This window comes from Rattus norvegicus, chromosome 9, assembly GCF_021556685.1.
Source record: "Rattus norvegicus strain SHRSP/BbbUtx chromosome 9, alternate assembly SHRSP_T2T, whole genome shotgun sequence".
NCBI classification, from domain to species: domain Eukaryota; kingdom Metazoa; phylum Chordata; class Mammalia; order Rodentia; family Muridae; genus Rattus; species Rattus norvegicus.
This window is the reverse complement of record NC_141542.1, coordinates 17,777,370-17,797,086: the sequence shown is the minus strand read 5'-3', so window position 1 is coordinate 17,797,086 and position 19,717 is coordinate 17,777,370. Positions and strand designations below refer to the sequence as shown.

At 42.9% G+C, this 19,717-nt stretch overlaps 1 protein-coding gene across 1 annotated transcript in view; it reads left to right on the top strand.

Moving 5' to 3' along the window:
• LOC134480481 (uncharacterized) overlaps window positions 1–19,717 on the top strand; it is a 37,250-nt gene that overhangs the window by 11,456 nt on the left and 6,077 nt on the right. The window contains exons 3-6 of the mRNA XM_087568482.1: window positions 2,901–3,060; window positions 4,394–4,525; window positions 5,193–5,376; window positions 17,259–17,629. Coding sequence (XP_087424608.1) covers window positions 2,901–3,060; window positions 4,394–4,525; window positions 5,193–5,376; window positions 17,259–17,519 — 737 coding nt within the window. The 3' untranslated portion in view covers window positions 17,520–17,629. The remainder of the gene's footprint in view (window positions 1–2,900; window positions 3,061–4,393; window positions 4,526–5,192; window positions 5,377–17,258; window positions 17,630–19,717) is intronic.

The following is a 19,717-nucleotide window of genomic DNA, read 5'->3' as shown; positions in this document are numbered from 1 at the left end:
CAAAATCCAAACATAAAACAGGAACAAAAATGATGTAAAAACATTCTGCATGCTGGGTATGAAGGCATGTTGCAACTTTAATCAGCTTTGTAGGTATTTCTAATAAACACACAAGAAACAAAAATCCCATCACAGTCCTAGCAGTTGCATCCAACAAAGGAGAGCCGTGAGGTAGTGCGTGCTGCTTCTTTCCCCAGATACCCCTGGGCCTCAGTGAGCTGGACCAAGAGCAGCCAGGTTGAAATTCCTGCTGCCATGGCAGGATTCTGCAGGAATATTTCCCTTTGACAACAAGGAACCTGTGTGGAGGAGACCTCTTGGTGAGTCCTCAAGGACTCTACTGTCCTATTCTACAGGGAGAAGCCCTGCCAGGTCTTTGGCAAGGCCAGCCAGTTGTATGGGGAAGTCTCTGGTCCTGTGGCAGAGGGCGAGGAATGGCAGAAAGAATGGCAGCTCCACTGAGAGCAAAGGCTACCCCTTCTAGGCCTATGACCTCCTAATTAATTTATCTTTTCACCAGATGCCCTATTCACATTTTCTTACTATCATACAACTGTGATCTTGATGAGCAGCTGGGCTCTTGTTTTCTTAATCAGTTCTTTGTTGTCACAGACCTTTTTAACTTACTCCAGCCCCTGAGACTTATTCATACCTTCTGTATGCAGTAGGACCCTTGGTGGGACTGTCATCTCAAAAATTAGAAGGTTCGGTAATCCAAAAGATTGGACTCCAGTTTACCTCAGGCCAGGAAAGAAGTCAGCCACCATTAGTAAAAGAGCAAGGGAAAAATTACATAGGAAAAACAAGTGCCCTAATCAGAAGAAGAGATCTTCAAATTCTAAGGCCCGCACATCTGCACCCCTCTCTTCTGAGCTTTGTATAGTGATGTTGTATAACTCCAGATGGTAGTAAAAGGCAGAGTTCTTCCCAGAAAGGTCAGACATGATTTTCACTCTTACATCTCTGAGATGGTGTGGCATTATAGTACACATTCATGTTGAATTATTATAACACCTATGATGAGAAGACAGAATCCATATATAACAATGCCAAATAGACTCCCCCTGAACGTATGGACCCATTAAAATTGAGGTTCAACCTGAACTCAGGCCATTCCACTCCCGTCCCATCCTCCTGATTCTTATGTTTGCTACAAGTAAAAGATCATGGTGTAGTCCCCAATATTCTCATGCCAAGACTTGTCTATTCACGAAGAATGATATTGGAGAAGTGATGGCTATATAGTTACAATGTAGTAACACAAGGTCCTGGTTGACATTTGCTCACTGATGTCCAATTTAATTATCTTGTTATATTTGAGAAAGGGCGGAGGTCCTACATAATATATAAAATGGACAGAAATTTATTATTTTTTATATGCCCTGTAGTTGATCCCTATGTTCCCAAGTAAAAGGAGTTTTTATTGAAAAAAATAGGATTATAGACCATTGATTTTGTGAAATACATGGATATGTAAATGGAAACAATGTCGGCTTTCTAGGACTGCACAGTAAGCAAATATTTCCAGGTTTTAAACACTCAGAGGTATAGAAGAAATATGTTGCCCTCCAGAAAAAGGGAAAAGCTTAGGAATCGAAATACATGTCACATGCATGGTCTCGAGGAGTAGATTTACTTTTAAGAAAAATCTCCCTCCTCCTTGGTCCCTAGAGATTTGGGTGCTAAGAAAAATCTGTTCTCCAATTCAGGGTTGTAAGCAACCCTCCCCAGCAAAAGCATTGTTGACTTCTAATGAAGCAGAGAGACATATCTAGCTTTGAAATAGAGGTTGCCAAATGGTATTCCCAGTGACACATGGGAGACTGGAGGAAAGGGTCCCCACAGAAATTCATCAGTTTGGGGAGAGCTGGTTAGTAGGTAGACCATAGAACTTTCCAGTCACATCATCAGTAAGCCCCTCACTGGACAATCTATTGTATCTAAGAGATCCCTAGAATCTTCTGTGATGTCACCAGTGTTGTGGTGACACCAACTGCCTTTGGGATATTACTTCAGTTCCCTTTGGGTTCACAAGCAGGCATGTTTCGCCAGCTGCTCAGGCTATTTCGGAAGGAAAGTGTTGATCAAGGAGAGACCGCACCAGGTCAGAGAGAAGCTGACCCCCTCTCTAGTGAAACAGGAAGGAGGAAATCATTCTGGGGAAGGCTTGGTGAGTCGTGGGCAGAGTTGGGGAACATCCTCAAGGAGGTAGGTTTGAGATGTGCCTTCTAAGACTAGGCCTTACAAGCAGGAGCCTTGGGATTTCTCAAAGGCAAACCAAGATTCAGGAGGTCCTGATCTTTAATTTGAGAGAAAGCCATAAAGTTGTAAGACTTCAGTGTCTTTTCTTGAAGCTTTTTAACTGTGAGTGTCAATGATTGGCAGGAGGAGGCACTGTGAGATTAACAATGTGACCATCCATGGTTGGGAGTTGAAGCACTTCATCCTCTAGATTACTGTAGGTTACATAAGTCTCTGATGGCGAGAACAAAGAAGGATGCACCCCTAGTCATGAATTGAGTTCTCAGACACTTTGGGCTGGACCACACTTGGTTAGAGCTTGATGGTGCTAAGCATTATGAAGTCATTATGAAATCCAGGATTATCTGCTACACATCTGATATGAGATAACAATGTCGCAGATGTTTATGTCTCAGTCAGATTATAAGTTTCAGTGCCGGTGGTTGTGTAATAGTGAATGTGGCACGTGTATGGCATTAGAGGTTGGGATGAGGGACATAGCTTAAGAATCAACCTTTAAGAAAGCTTTTCTGCTCTTTCAGGGATTCACCCAGTCTCTACCATTTCCCCTTCCTCCACCCTTCCTTTTCGGATTCAGAATGATCTATTCTGCTCATTGGTTCAAATATGCAAATTCACTTGGGTTTATCTGTCTACAGGTTTTGGTAGGAAGGCATCATCCCAAAATGTCATCAGTGAGCAAGAGGAGTGTCTAAAGGAACTGGAGGAACTCAAATTTGAAATCCAGAAGTGTCAATTCGAGAGGGATGAACTTTATCAAATCCTGGATCTTTATATCTATGATGAGTGGGACCACAGGTAGTCATTATGCCCAGTAACCTGTTCACTGTCTTGCGCTCTCTCTCTCTGCTACCTCAAGATTTACTCATAGCACGAGAAAGTTTCACCTCTCATCCTGGATTTTAAGGAGATTTGGCAGGCATTTGCTTGTGAGATGAGCTAGGTGCTGTGTGTTTAGGGTCAACCTCTTTTGTACTTGACCCTGAGCCTCCTGGATTAGCCTTGGTCCTGTCAACAGCTAGAAGGACCTTGTCACACTTGCTGCAACTGTGTGTGTGAATGAAATGCCTGCACGTCATCACTCTTTCCTCTGAATTTATTCATTATACACTGATTTTATGGCACCTCCATGAATGTAGTTGGCATTCTAAATGTGTTTGGATATGGGTTGCTATGTATGTATGTGGACGTATATGTGGTGTTTTACTCAGGATCAGGAGGACTGGGACCTTTGATGGGGTCTGAGGATTTGTTTGATCAACACTTTGCAGGTCATGATAGTGATGAGTATGTGGAGGCCCACACTGATCAAAAGAGCACTTTGCTCCTTCTGTATACCTTGGTGGCACCCAGGACTCTCCCGAGGGGAGGAGGTGCTATAAATCCTCTTCCCTGTCAAACTTAGTTATGCCCTCTGGGAATTCATGTAACAATAGAAACCAAGGATTGAGTACACCTGCTTTCAAAACAAGAGAAATATCATCACAGCTTTCCTTTGGGCCCAAAGCTGTGGCACAGACTGGAGGAATCTTCTTCCTAAACTAGTGAATTCCATCATGCTCAGCTGGCCAGCTCTTGAAGGTCATGTCCCTCCAACTGGTACTGTGGCTCTGTTGTCCTGTGCCCAGGATAATAAACTTAAGCAGTACAAATACTTTGAAGGAGCAAGTATGTGGTACATACTGAGTTTAAGTAATAGAGAGAACAGTCTTATTTTACCTAATTTGTTTCACCTGCTTTGATCTTTAGTTTTTTATTTTTTTAACTGTCCAGGGATGATTTATTGTGACCTAGAAATGGTCACTGTGGTCTTGACCGTTGTTATTCCCAAACAGGCAGCTCTCAGGCGCTGTCCCCTCCTATATAGTGAGTCTTTGCAGAACCATATCTCTCAGGATTCCAAGGAGTCCTTATTTCAAAACCAATGTTTGCTTATTTACATAGAAATATTTTCTGTGGATTGAGTCTCACTGTTGGGCTTTGGTCTGGTTTTTCAGTTTGCCACTTTCTTCCCTTCCACTATTCCTTGAATTTGAACTTTTTTATTATATATTTTTTATTTACATTTCACCTAATTCTGAAATCATGAGTTCAGATGGTTATTTGTTCCTTTGGCCATGACCTAACCCAGGCTGCACGTCGAATTGCCAGTCCTTCAATCCGAACATGAGATGAGAATGATGGCTATGCAAATGATGACCAACACAATAAGTGATGACATGGAGAGGTACAAGGAGCTCATACAAGTGAACAGTTCCTACCGGTGAGTCGTTGACAGAGATGAGAACCCAGCACTAGACAGGGAATGCTCCTGTCCTGTATGACATTGAACCAAAGTCAGGGCTCTGGTTCTGTAGTGTCTGACTCTTAACAAGAAGCCTGCCTCCTGGCAGGAGTCTTGGATTTGTAGCTCTTGGACTCAGTTGTCCTACATGTGAGGGGTGTAGAAGACCCTCCAATTGTTATTTTCCCCATTAAAGATCCTCTAGATAGAAAAGGTTTGCACCATGATGGGAATATCAATCAACTCTGAATCTCTAGGACTCTGACAGGAGATTTAAAGATCTGTGATCCATGAGAAACACATGGAAAGATTGTACAGCTATTGGGTCTTCAACTACCCTTCAGAGGGGCTTTCCCCAAACGTGAATATTGTTTCACCATACCATGGTCATACGAGCTCCCTTATGGTCCATCTCTTCTTCCTTGATTTATATAAACTGTCTCAGTGTCAGGATTTTCAGAAGTACTTTGATTCATGTGGAATGTGGATTCTGGATTTGATCTCCTCTAATTGGTGCTAACTTGTATAGTGTGGCTCTATTCTGGGGATTTCTAAGGATGAGGACCCTTGAAGGGATTATTGGACTTGCACGAGTGACAGGCAAATAGAAGCTGCCTGGGTTTACCATTTTTTGTTTGGGGTTCAGCATCAGGCAATCCCAGCTCCTACGTGAACAAGCTCAATTGAAGAACAATATACAGATTTTGCTGAATGAGAAGAGAGAACTGCTGGTGGAGCAGACTGAACTGCCAGCATCTTCTGTGGAGACAAAGAGGTTCTGTGAAGAGGCCGGAATGAACATCTGTGACCCCAGAGCCACGCAACAGCAGGTAGGGTTAGGGCTCAGGGTCAGGTTGTCCTCAGGTCTTACCATAAATATAGACAAACCAATGTAACTGTCTATATACTGATCCATGTCCTGACCTAGGTCTCATCCAAGTGTTCATTCATGTGATGGTTTACAAGGCTTTCTGTGGAGATAGCCCCTTTACAAGAAACTGCATGTTTGGAAAGCAAATGCTCCTGCTCTTCGAGAATCTGTAGTTTATTAAGGGAGATAGGTTGATCACACAGCACAGCACTACATGCCATTATGTATGGAGGGTGCTATGTGGGAGCCCCTGTTTAGACTAGAACAGGGCTTTGAGGGATGAAGCAAAAGCCCAGAGCCCATTTTCTTTACAGGGATCGTGTGAGACTCAGGAAGTAAGTAGTTTTCAAGGAGGAGAGCCTGGTGGAAATGCCAAAGAAATGGTTCTCATTGTCATTTGTGGTGGCTTTTGTTCTTCCTCCCCTCATGTCCCTGTGTATGAAGATGGTGACTTCATGCTTCATAGATCTTGGGTAACTACAGAGCCTGTGTATCAGCATGTCAGTCCTGTCTTATTTGAGTGCTCCTGGAAGTTCATAACTGGGCCTTACAACCTGAAGCTGGTTAGAAGAGCAAGGATGTGGAAAAGGTTTCTCAAAGGCTGAGGGTTGGCATGAGAGACTTGAGACTTCAAGAACAAAGTTATCCATATGTACCCCCAATTCTCACCAAGAAAGGTGCATTGCTGTGCTGACCTGCATCTTAGGGAGCATGCGGGGAGGCCAGTTCATGACATGCAGTTTTGTCCAGTCATTATCTAACTTAGTCCTTTAAGCCTAGGTCTCTCAACAAACATGAAGCTTCCTGTTTTGTGCTGGCCAGCAGTCTTTGCATCATTCGTCCAGTTCCAAGTGGAGCCCCCTCTCTTATTTGTCTCAACACGTTCTTAAACCATTCAGCTATTTTAAAAATAAGGATTAGATTTCTTCACTTTACCTGAACAGAGTTATCCCCCGGGAAGATTCTGGATTGTCTTATTGGCTTCACCATGATCTTGCATGGAATCCTAGAGTGCAACCCTCTGCTGACATTGCTTTGCTGACTATATCATGGGCACTCCATTCTTTCAGGATAGATTCCCTCTCAATATTGTACACAGTGCTGCATTTCAGAAAATTCACTGTATGTTATTTATTTAGCCTTTTTCTGACTGACATTGAGGTTGTGTTAATATCACAGGAACTCTAATGTGATGAAATGTTCCTGGGAACTGACCGTGAGTTACTGTCTTCTCTGAGGCTTCCAAAGTCTTCTATGAAGAAAACAGGGTAGTTTTAGTGAGGGGCCTATGATGAGTCAGCATAGAGCTCGATGGAGTCTTTTCCTAGAAATCTCTCTCTTGGGGATTTGATGTTGTGTTGTTTAGGCTATCTGTGCAGAACATGTCACTTACTTGTCAGACCAGCAAGTATCTGCATAGAAAGGTTTCCTGAAGTGGAAATGAGTACAGGCCAGGGCAGCACAGCCTGCTTGAGTCTAAGAGACTTGTACACAGCATTGTTCCCACTAATTCCTCACTCAACAGGAAATGTGCTGCATAAGAGTAAAGTTTTCATTTGTGCATGCGAGTGAGTATCTGTGTATGTCTGTGTGTCTGTGTGTGTGTTTGTGTGTGTGTGTTTGGTGTGTGTGTGGGTATATGTGTGTGTGTGTGTGTGTGTGTGTGTGTGTGTGTTTGCAGTAGTGAACGTGTGTTTCCCTCTATTTCCAAGTTTCATGAGAAAAGTACTCTAAGCGTTCACTTTACATCCATGAAACATGAAATAGAGCTGCCCAGTCATTTGGCATCTCCATCTAGCTCTGTGCGGCTAAAGGACGCTTAAATTACTAATTTATTCTGTTTCCAAAAATTTCAAAACAGAATTATCTTGTGAAGTCTGGGGGAGGAGTGGAAATATGTTCAAGTGTGTCGTGTTTCACAGGGGTAACAAATGGTACAGGCCTAGAGCTTGCAGGTCCCTTTTTGTTATGGTGTAGAAGCAGGACAATAAAATCCTTTAGAAATGCAACCCCCAAAAAGAGGACACAAAAACACCTGTAAAGTTAGATTTTCAAGTGATTAGGGGCAAAACTACTGATCTGCATTGAAATCCTTTGGAGCACATCAAAGGAAAGGAGTACTGGGAGGTAAGGGCAAGGCTTCTCTAGAAAAATCCATGAGTTTATTCTGCTTCTCTGTTCTTTGTGAATTGTGAAAGCCCACTGGAAGGTTGTGTCACTCACTGTGTCTTCTCCAAGGTTGCTTTCCACATTGCTTGCTACCATTTCTTCCGAGCTACCTTGGCACACTACAACTTCCCCTGGGAGTTTGGCTTGGATTTTATTCATTGAGAATTTGAGTTGCTTGGAATTGTATCGTCATCCAGAAAAAGTCCCATAGCTATGCTGTGGTGCAAGAACAGGGCAGTTTCAGGAGCCCCTTTAGGTGCACAGATAATCCAAAGCACTCCCCTATGTTATCTGTGTAGCATTCTGCAAGTGCTGTCAATCAACATCATTTTCTCTCAGTTAATTTCAGCCAATGGAGTCAGGAGAAATGATGAGCTTCAAATGGGTCTGACAGTGTAAGAACAGGTAGCCCTATGAGAAGCCATGTTCAGAAAGTGGAACAGAAGTTTTAGTTAACCCAGTGATTCCACAACAAGGAGTAGGTATTGCCATTGCAATTAGGAAGCATCAGTGTTGTAGTGGTCCCAGAGTAACCTTGAAGGAGAATCTATCCAGACGTCCATCAGCCAAGGAGTAAAAGTGTACCATACGGTGGAGCCCTTCCATAGATTCTGATTCAGTGTGATATAATCCATGCAAGCTGTTACTTACTTATTCAATTATCTGTGGAACAATCACATTACGGGGAGAAAATTTGTTGATTTGGATCCTGGTTATGGAGATTTCCTATGATTCTAGCTTTGGGCATGAAGTCACTCAGGCTATGGTAAAGACAGCTCCGATTAGAAGAAGCTGCACACTTTGGGGAAAGTCTGAAAGAGTGAACAAGAACAAGAGTCTAGTTCACCACCAACATATGATCCTTTGCTGAGCAACAAGACAGCCTTTGGGACTTGCTAAGCCAGATTGTTAATGGGGAAAGAACCCTGAGTCTATGACGGTTTATGGGAGGACAGCACATCACTGACTGAGCTGTCTATAGGCTCTGGCCACTATGTACATATCCCACTCAACATTTGTTTTTATGCCTCCAGCGAATCCTGGGGAATCTTTACATTAAGCATTAATGTTCAGGTAGGAACACAGGCTGGAAGAAGCCATTTGAATATCCTTCCCTATATAAATACCCTTTTTGGGTGAATGACCTTTTTGGGTGGATTTCAGCCTCAGGCAGCTAAGGAGCTACTCAGAGTATAGTTCTGGTACAGTTCATGTGAATTTTGCCCATGAAACAATATATATGATCCTCTGGATTTCTTGCTATGTTCTACTCCTTTCTTCCTGTGATCTCTCCGGAAAGATCTGAGGACATTTTCTCTTCTGTCCTCTCACAAATTGCCTTACACTAGCCATAGACTTACATGGGTGCTGTTCTGTTTCTACATCACAATCACCTTTAATGTCCATGTGTACGCTGGGAAGATTTAATGGAGCACATTCTCAGTGATTACAAATTCTGTGCGGTGAGCATGAATTTGAAGTGAGATGGCTTCTCTGTGTATTTGCAGATACAGTGGTTACAAATGGAAACTAGACGGGTTCCTTCAGTGCTAACATAATCAGAAATTTCACCTCAATTCTGGGCATGTTCTCCAGAAGGAATCCACATGGTATTCTAGGTTGCTCAAACCTCTCTTGAACTCAGATTCATACATAGCTACAATGTTATTATTCAATGTCATATACCTGGACCAGTGGGGAAAAAATGCTCATTTTTCTCTTAATCCCAGTACAGTGCATAGTCCACAGTTCAAATTCTAGCAGTTTGAAAAGCTGAGATATAAATCTCCAGCAGAAACTCGAACATGACACAGACCAGGACAAGATCTCCCTTGGAGAGAAGAGCTACAGGAGGAGAACTAAGTGTGCACAGCAAATACACCACTATTGCATCTCATCTGTAATGTCCATAGCAATTGTGGACTGCATTTTCCTCCTTTAGTTTGATTTCTTTGGATTGAATACGCTATATTTTCACCTCAGCTCTCTCCAGCAAGTGTGCACTTTTTGAGGGACTCAGAGAAGTGCTGATGCACATCAATCAAGAGCTGCTGATCATCCAGAAAGACTGTGCACGTGTAAATTTGTACTTGTCCTGATGGGTCATCCAGAAGAGTTTCATGGAGATCAGTTCACAACATTGGAAAGACTTTGTGACAAAGTCTGTACTATCATTTATACTCAGTATTGGTATGCTTTTTCCTTAATGCCCCCACTCCAACAAAATAGACCTACTTCCATTCCTCTTGAAAAGATTATTACCATCAGTAACTGCTGGTCTACTATGTCTCCAAGGCAAGCCACAGGCTATAAGTCTATTCTGCAAAAGGAGCAGCAAAAAATGCTTAGTGCAATTCCTCTATTTAAAGTTTGGTTAATTTTTAATTGTTTTGGTTATTTGGTTTTCCTTCTATTCATTTGAAGATTTGTTATTTATCTGTTGTTGTTGTTTTGTTCATTTGCTTTTCTATTTTGATAAGGATATAGACTGTATATATTGACTACCTGCATCTGGTTACTATCAAGTAAATTGGATGTATTCTGGTCAATAAAGGAGTAATCTCAAACTCTTCACTCTTAAGAACCTTCTTTATTGATCATTAGTGTCAACATCTGAAGTCCCACAGCTATCAGGGAGGGATGGATCTCTGCATTCTCATGGGGACTGGGCATCAAATCACTTCCCAGTCAGTCTGAGATTCACAGGCATTTATACAGTCACTGTGCACTGTGTTTCCAACTCTGAATTTCAACTTCATCATGCATACATTACTCACTGTGTATGCTTGCTGTCAAATATATAGTTACCTCTAAATTATACTCTGTCGATGAGAGTTTTGACCAAATTAATAGGATAAACATTAATTTTTCTGTAATACCTCCCAGGACATATAAACATGGTATAAGGGTGTTTAAAGCCATTGGGAAGCCTGCACCCAAATCCCGGGGCAGAAAATGCTGAACACCCAGGAATGCAGATAATCCTGAGACCACAGGACAGAAAGCCACTTCTGACCAGCTCTGCCCACATCTCTGGCCCAATATTAATCTGCATGCTGCCTCTGGACACAGGAATAGAGGAGCAGTCAGTGGCAGGAACCTGCTTGGTTCAGCCTGGGCCCAGAATCTACCTGGGCCCCAAGCATATTTGAAGAAAACCAGAGGCATACAATTCTCTGTTTCCTGACTGTGGCTTTTTTTGATTCGAAGCTCAAAATACCATTTTGTTGTTATTGATTTTTAGTTGGCTATTTTTCATTTCGAATTCAAATGTTATTCCTTCCTTGTTCTCCAGAAATAAGTCCGAATACCATCGCCCTCCCCCTCTTCTATAAGGTATTCCCTTCACCAGCCATCCACTTTCCCAGCCTAGGCAGGACCAAGGGCTGCTCATTCCATTTGTGCCCAAGGAGACCATCCTCTGATACACATGCAGATGGGGCCATGGCACAGTCCCTGTATAGTGATTGGTACTGGTTTAGTCTCTTGGAACTCTGCTTGGCAGGCATGGTTGTTCTTATGGGGTTGCAAGTCCCTTCAGCTCTTTCAATCTTTCTGTAATTCCTCCAACTGAGTTCTCAGTTCAATGGTTTGCTGCTAGCGTTCACCACTGTATTTGACATGATCTGGCTGTGCCTCTCAGGAGACATCTCTATCCAGTTCCTGTCAGCCTGCACTTCTTAGCTTCATCCACCTTATCTAGTTTGGAGGCTGTATGTGTATAGGCCACTCGTGGGGTAGACTCTGAATGGCCATTACTCCAGGCTCTGTTCTAAATTTTGCCTCCCTATCCCTTCAATAGGGATTCTTCTTCTCCTTTAAAGGAAGGAGTGAAGAATCAGCATTTTGGTCATACTTCCTGATTTTCATTTGGTCTGTGAATCTTGGAGAATTTGAGCATTTGGGCTAATATCCACTTATCAATGAGTGCATACCATGTGTGTGTTTCTGTGATTGGGTTAACTCACTCAGGATGATATGTCTTAGTTCATTCTCTTTGCCTATGAAATTCATGAAGTCATTGTTTTTGATATCTCTGTAGTACTTCATTGTGTAGATGTACCACACTTTCTGTTTCCATTCCTCTGTTGAAGGGCATCTGGGATCTTTTCATTTTCTGACTATTATAAATAAGGCTGCTATGAACATAGTGGAGGGTGTGCATTGTTGTATGTTGGAGCATCTTTTGGGTATATGTGCAAGAGAGGTATAGCTGGGCCTCAGCTAGTGCAATGTCTAATTTTCTGAGGAACCTCCAGACTGATATCCAGAATGGTTGTACCAGTCTGCAATCTCACCAACAATGGAGGAGTGTTCCTCTTTCTCACATCCCTGCAACCATCTTCTATAGCCTGAGTGTTTGATCTTAGCCATTCAGAGTGGTGTGAGGTGGAATCTCAGGGTTGTTTTGATTTGCATTTTCCACATAACTAAAGATGTTGAACATTTCTTTTGGTGCTTCTCAGCCTCTCCATATTCCTCAGCTATGAATTCTTTGTTTAGCTCTGAACTGCAATTTTTAATAGGGTTATTAGTCTCCCTGCAGTCCAACTTCATGAGTTCTTGTATATTTTGGATATTAGCCCTCTATCAGTTGTAGGATTGGTAAAGGTCTTTTCCCAATCTGTTGGTTGCCGTTTTGTCCTAACCACAGTGTCCTTTGTCTTACAGAAGCTTTGTAGCTTTATGAGGTCCCATTTGTCTATTCTTGATCTTAGAGCATAAGCCATTCGTGTTTTGTTCAGGAATTTTTTTCCAGTGTCCATGAGTTCAAGATTCTTCCCCGCTTTTGCTTCTATTAATTTGAGTGTATCTGGTTTGATGTAGAGGTCCTTGATCCACCTGGAATTAAGCTTTACACAGGGCAATAAGAAGAGGATGATTTGTACTCCTCCATATGCTGACCTCCATTTGAACCAGCACCCTTTGGTAAAAAATGCTATCCTTTTTCCACTGGATGCTTTTGTCTCCTTTGTCAAAAATCAAGTAACAATAGGTGTGCTGGTTCATTTCTGGGTCTGCATTTCTATTCCACTGGTCTATCTTCCTGTCTCTGTATCAATACCATACAGTTTTATCAGTAATGCTCTGTAAACTGCTTGAGTTCAGGGATGGTGATTCCCAGGGAAGTCCTTTTATTGTTGAGGTAAGTTTTAGCTATCCTGCGTTACTTGTTATTCCAAATGAATTTGCAAATTGTTCTGTCTAACCCTATGAAGAATTGGAATCGATTTTGATGGAGATTGCATTGCAACTGTAGGTCACTTTGGGAAAATGGCCATTTTTACTATCTTCATACTGCCAAGCCATGAACATGGGAGATCTTTCCATTTTCTGAGATCTTCTTCAATTTCTTTCTTCATATCATGAAGTTCTTGTCACAGAGATCTTTCACTTGTTTGATAAAAGTCACACTGAGGTATTTTTATATGATTTGGGACTATTATGAAAGGTGTCATTTCCCTAATTTCATTCTCAGCTTGTTTATCTTTTGTGTAGAGGAAGGCTACTGATTTGTTTGAGTTAATTTTATACCCAGCCACTTTGCTGAAGTTGTTTATCAGGCTTAGGAGTTCTCTGTTGTAACTTTTGGGGTGTCCCATGTATACTACCCTATCCTCTGCAACAGTGATATTTTGACTTCTTCCTTTCCAATCTGTATCCCTTTGACCTCCCTTTGTTGTCTGAGTTCTGGCTAATGCTGGGGACAACATACAATGGAGACATCTCAGTAGCCCTCAGTAGCTTTTTGTAACAACTGGTTGTTTCCATTTCTCCAAACCTTAGCCCTGGACAAGGGCTGTATAGATTTCATTTGTGTGTGACTGCCTATCAGTTGGCCTTGGTGTGCACAATTGTTGTATTATATCTGACTTTCCTACTTCTTTCTCCTTCTGCTCTGGTGAATTCTGTGAAACTAGATGTTCCTTGATGTTATGATTCTTAGACAATTGGAAATTGATGCATAGGGGCACAGCACAGCAGAGCCCTAGAGGCCCAGGCGCATACTCTGTGTTCTCATCTTGGAAAAAATGTAATAACTGCAGAATTGTAGTTCCAGATTAGGGTTTGACTTCCAAAGACAGCTTGAAGAAAATAAGAGAAAATGAATTAGAGCCAACATTGGGACCCTAGGAAAGGAAAAAGTTATTGAAGTTAGGAAATAAGTTTTACATAATATTATAGACTGGTTAAGGAAGTATAGAATATATAAAATAATATACTAGTAAACTAGTCTAACTACTGGAACCCTTATGAGAGTCATTGTGTGCAAGGAACAGAACGCTAGTGGAATTAGTGTGCTAAGGGTTACCTGATTCTTTCTGGCCACTGCCTGGCAGTTTTGCCTATGTCATTTATCAGTAGAGTGTCACAGGAAAATGCAATTACCTGGTCTCGGAGCTTTGGACTCTGAAGTATAAAACTAAAGAGTTAAAGTTTAAATAATGATAAGTTTACAATTATTATTATTATATTGGCCACAGGCCTGGGTATAGGGCAAGCCTGAAACTTTGGGGAACAGTTGTAATTCTTACTTCTTGGTGAGATGTAGTCATTCTTTGCATTTGATTTGGCAATGATTATAAAATGTCTTTTTTCTACCTGCTTTTGGATTATTAATAAAGGACTGGGGCAAGAGAAAGGCTACAGAACATGTGAAGAGTAAATGAGAGAGAGCATGAGGGAGTGAATGAGAGAGTACATGACAGAGCTAATGTAAGAACAAATGTGAGAGTGAATGAGAGAGCATGAGAAGAGCATGTGAAGAGTGAGTGGAGAGAGAATGTGATAGTGAATGAGGGAGCTAATGAGAGAGCGAGTCTGAGAACAAACTTGAGAGCCAGGGAGAGAGCATGAGGAGAGCATGTGAGAATGAGTGAGGAGAGAATGTGAGGTGTGTATGAAGAGCGTGTGTGAGTGGAGTGACAGGAGAGTGCATGTGGTGTGTGTGAGATATGTATGAGGTATGTATGAAGATTGTGTGTGCGTGACAGGAGAGTGCATGTGGTGTGTGTGAGATATGTATGAGGTGTGTATGAAAATTGTGTGTGAGTGACAGGAGAGTGCATGTGGTGTGTGTGAGATATGTGTGAGGTGTGTATGAAGACTGTGTGTGTGCGTGACAGGAGAGTGCATGTGGTGTGTGTGAAATATGTACGAGGTGTGTATGAAGAGTGTGTGTGAGAATGAAAGGGTAATGAACAGACGTGTGCATGATTGTGGGAGTTTGAGAAAAGAAAACTGCAATAAAAAAAGCAGAGTGCACAAAAGAATGCAGCGTGTGTGCAGCCTCAAGCTGAGAGAGAGAGAGAGAGAGAGAGAGAGAGAGAGAGAGAGAGAGAGAGAGAGAGAATGACTTTAAGCCTTGAAGTTGCCTATCAGTTTGTACCCAAAGAGGAGTCTGTGGATATGTATTATGTGCCTTCCAGATAACCCTGCTTCCAGGTGAGAACTCTGATCCTGTGAGAGGGCCAGGAAAGGCTGACAGAATGGCTGCTCCCCTGAGGGAAAAAGGATAAAACTTTTAGGTCTATGACCTCCTAATTTATCTTTTCACCTGTAGACTTATTATTCAAATTTTCTTACTGGGATACAAGTATGGTCCTGGTGATCGTCTTGTCTCTTGGATGCTCAATCAGTTCTTTGTTGTCACAGACTGTTGTCAATAAATAAGCAAATAAATAAAAAGAATTTAAAACACTTGAAATTAATATGAACACAACCACATCTTTAGTAACAATTGATTTTTTATTGCAGATAATTCATATAATCCATTCACAAAATGTTATATAGTGTCATATGGGAACTCAATTTCATCGTAAACAAACCTGCTTTTCTCTTTTCATTGGTTGCTCTTAGTTAACATTTTCATACACATATATAATTTATTGTGATTATTCTCTCCCCCCACATCGTCTTATCCCCTCCCCTATGACTTAAACTTATACAGTCTTCTAAATTTAGGCTTTCCAAATTTAGGATTTCTCTTTTATTTATTATACATTCCTTTACTTTTCCATCTACATTTTATGATATCTTAATAAGAAGCCCATTCTGTCATTAGCATTATCTCAGTGTTTGGTAGGAGACATTCACATTCTTCAGTAGCTTGTCATCAGTGCAGGAAATGACATCGAGGTCTCTCTCTCTCTCTCTCTCTCTCTCTCTCTCTGTCTCTCTGTCTCTGTCTCTGTCTCTGTCTCTACTGGCACTGGCTCTCTGTCTCTGTCTCCCTCTCTGTCTTTCTCTGTCTCTTCTGTCTCTCCGTCTCTTCTGTCTCTCTGTCTCTCTCTGGCGCTGGCTCTCTGTCTCTGTCACCCTCTCCATCTTTCTCTGTCTTTCTGGCTCTCTGTCTCTTCTGTCTCTTCTGTCTCTCTATCTCTCTGTCTCTCTCTCCATCCCCTCCCCAATTGTTTTGTTTTCTAATAAAAGGTCTCACACTTTAGTCTAGCCTTGAACTCAAGGCAATCCACCTACCTCAGCCTTGTGGGTGTTGGGATTCCAGGCATATACCATCTTGCCCAGTGAATTTTGTGACTCTCGTACATCCCTTTACCATTTCTGAATTATTTTTAATATTGCTGTGACCCTTTTCTAGCTTCTAGATATAGATACATTAACTGATTAGAAGGTTTTATTTTTAAATATTTATTTATGTACATGAGCACTCTGTTTGCCAGTGTGCCTGAATGTCAGAAGAGAGCTTCAGACAGAAGAGGGCATTGGATCCCACTTCAGATAGTTGTGGGTCACAATGTGGTTGCTGGGAATTGTACTTGGGAGCACTGGAGAAGCAGCGCTCTTAACCACCAAGCCATCTCTCCAGCCTGATAAAAAAGATTTTAAGGGGCTGGGGATTTAGCTCAGTGGTAGAGCGCTTACCTAGGAAGTGCAAGGCCCTGGGTTCGGTCCCCAGCTCCGGAAAAAAAAGAACCAAAAAAAAAAAAAAAGATTTTAAATTTCATTCTTTTCGTGTTTGTTTGCATCTTTCTTCTTGAGAACACTGTAATGGAATGTCCAAATGGTAATTAGTGGCGGTTGGTAGAAGGAGCCATATGTGTGATGCTGCCATATGTGTGAGGGGCTGGCAACAAGGTGCAGACCCAAGACCATGGTCCTGAGCACTGAGGCTGCCTGCAGGATGTGGGCTCTCAGCCCCATCAGGATGCCTTCAGGTGAGGACAGCAGGTGGTGGCTTGTGCCCTGCTGAGCCAGCCTAGGAGAGTGGCAACCACAATCGCCCTGACCAATTCTCCAGCCTGGGGCACCTGGAAGCTCCAGCTGTGATGGCCGCGGGTTTTTCGTGGTGGACCTGGAGGCCTGAAGAAGCCGCCCTCACATCCACAGAGCCTTGAGAGTGGACTGACGCGCCTGGTTGGAGCCCTGAGTTCCGGACCATGCGCTTCCCGGTGTCGCGCCTCCGGGTGTTGCCTGCACAGCGGAGTGGGCACACGCGTCCTTCCCACCCCGCCGTTCGCCCACGCCCGAGCCGGGCTTCAGGGCACGCGGAGCTCGTGGGTGAGCGCGGGGCCTGAGGGGACCGGGCGCCCGCGTTATATTTGGCGCCGGCAGCAGGGCGTGTGCCTGGGCGAGTTTTCCTTCCGCCGGTGCCGGCAGCCGGGGCGCCTCCGCCCAAGCTGACTCCTCTCTCTCCCTCTCCGACCCCCGCAGGCCCCAGAGGTGATTCTGCCTGCACGATGTCCTCCTTCCTGGAGGCGAGCTCTTACCAGGCGCCACATCGGGAGCAAAAAGAGAAAGAAAAAAAGAAAAGAAAAAGCAGAAGAAGCTGCCAGGGAAGGGGGCCTTAGCGGCGTTGGGCATCATCTCGGCCACGGGAGGGCGCCCTATGACAGCGGCGGGGTTTCCAACAGAGACTACAGCCTCGCAGTGTCCAAGGAAGAAGCCCATGCCAGCCCTGCCAGGGGACCTTGAGGCATGGAGCTCGCGGGGACCCCTAGCCCGACCTCCGGTCTGGTCCCCAGGAACAGCAAGCAGCAAGCAGCAAGCAGGGCGGGCTGCAGCCCCAGAGCAGCAGAATCAAGGTAGGTAGGAGACCCGCGTCCCTCCCTGGACTGCTTCTGCCCCCCCCCCCCACCTGGTCCCCCTGTCCTGGGAAAGCAGTGGCAAAAGGAGGCAATGCAAAGTGAGCCCATTGGGTAGGGGGTGGGAGGGTTCAGGGATGTATGGAGAACTGAAGCAGGGATTGGAAAGCCTATGGCATTGGGAAAGAGTGTAGAGGTGCTCTGGAGTGTGCATGAGAGCTGTGCTCTGACATCCCCAGAGCAACTTGGGGCTGTCACCTCTCTCCAGATTGACTTAGAATTAAATGACCTGTACCTGCCAGGGCAGGACAGGCTTTTCAGAGGCAGCTTAGCCTGGTGGCACACTCCCTGTAATGTTTCTATTGTATGTTAAAGGATGGGGATCTTGGGAATATATTTTCTTAAAACCTCAGGCAATTTATGCAGATTACAGTTCTGCATAATTTAATTCTTTCCTGCCTGCTATGAGCAGACCTTCAGATCAGCAAGTTCCTTTGGAACGGTTTTGCTTGTTTTTGTTTATTTTCCATGGTGCTGATTAGAAAGCCATGAATTGTTCTGTGAATTTTAAATTTCAAGAGGTGACACCCAGAGTTGATGGTCATTTCCTTCAAACACTGCAGTGTAGTTGCAGCATAAAAACATACTTCTTGTGACAAGAAGTGGAAAAAGAAAGTTGATGAGCTAAGAAAAGAGGAGCCTTGAGCCAGATCAACCATTTGGCTTCCTCAAATATGGAGCAAGCATGTTATGTGGCTTTTTCAGAATCGAGGGGGTTTTTAGGATTGGGCAGTGAGTGCTGTGTGGTGCTAACCCGTCCCTTTTGTGGCTGACAACCCTTAGGAGAAGGTCAGAATGTGCCAACAGCACAGAGTTGGCACTGGTGGTATTTGAACTCAGAAGTGCTCAGGAACTGTGAAAGTTTCTCTGTTATCACCCTGGAGCCATCTAGTGAAATAGACCACTGTGATGCTGTTTAAGAGGCCATTGTGAGGGCTGGAGAGATGGCTCAGTGGGTAAGAGCACCAAGTGTTCTTCCAGAGGTCCTGAGTTCAAATGCCAGCGACCACATGGTGGCTCACAACCATCTGTAATGAGCACTGATGCCCTCTTCTGGTGTGTCTGAAAACAGATGCATTGTCTCACATATAAATAAATAAATCTTACAAAAGATTGTCATCTACTGCAGTTTCTATGTGGACAGGGCACAGTTGAAGGGTTTAAAGATCAAGTACATTGCCTGTCTTTAAAGATCAAGTGTATCACCTAACTTTTAAACCAAGAAATGTAGTGTCTTTTTTGCTGCTTGTGTAGCTTTTAGTGATGTATCTTTTCTCCTAGTACGTCCTTTGTTTCCATAATAGTTGTTTTCAAGTATATATGATTTTCGCTCCTATTTGCAGCGCTATTCAATATTTTCATTGGTTAAATATTTGTGGTGAATTTACATTGTGATATCAGTAAAATGCTATGTGAAAATTTTAGAGAATACTCCGTTTTGGGTAATTTTAATAACCTTTCCCCTCAAGTGGTGGCCTGTTTTCACATTGAAAAGACTGGAATTCATTACCATCCATAGCAGGATTGATAGGGAAGCAAAATGGACAGCGACAGTGTTGTTCTCTTTGACAGTTGTGGGATCCAAGAAAGAAGTGTGACTTGCTTTTTGTGACTTACAAAATCACGACTGAGTATCATTACTGTAGAAGCCCATGGAAAAAATGATGAAGTTTTCAGAAATCACCAGTTAAAGAAATGGTGGTTTTGTTTATATTGAATTCTGAGTTTCAAAGTTATGTTTCATTTTTCTTTATTCCTTAATGAGGCTTTTTATTAAGTTTTATTCACAATTAAATCCTTAGATGCACAGTGCTAGGATTGTAGTAGGTGCTCAATAAATCACTGACCATTGGGGAGGAGGAATGATAAGAAATATGTATTTTCTGTAAGTTCTGTTAGTCTTGGGAACAGGTGGTTTTAGGTTTATCAGTCATAGCTTGGTATCTTGTCCCACATAAGACAACTTGACAGAACCCCCTTTCTGGCCATTATGTTCAACTTATTTTTCTCTTAATCATTCTTGAAAAT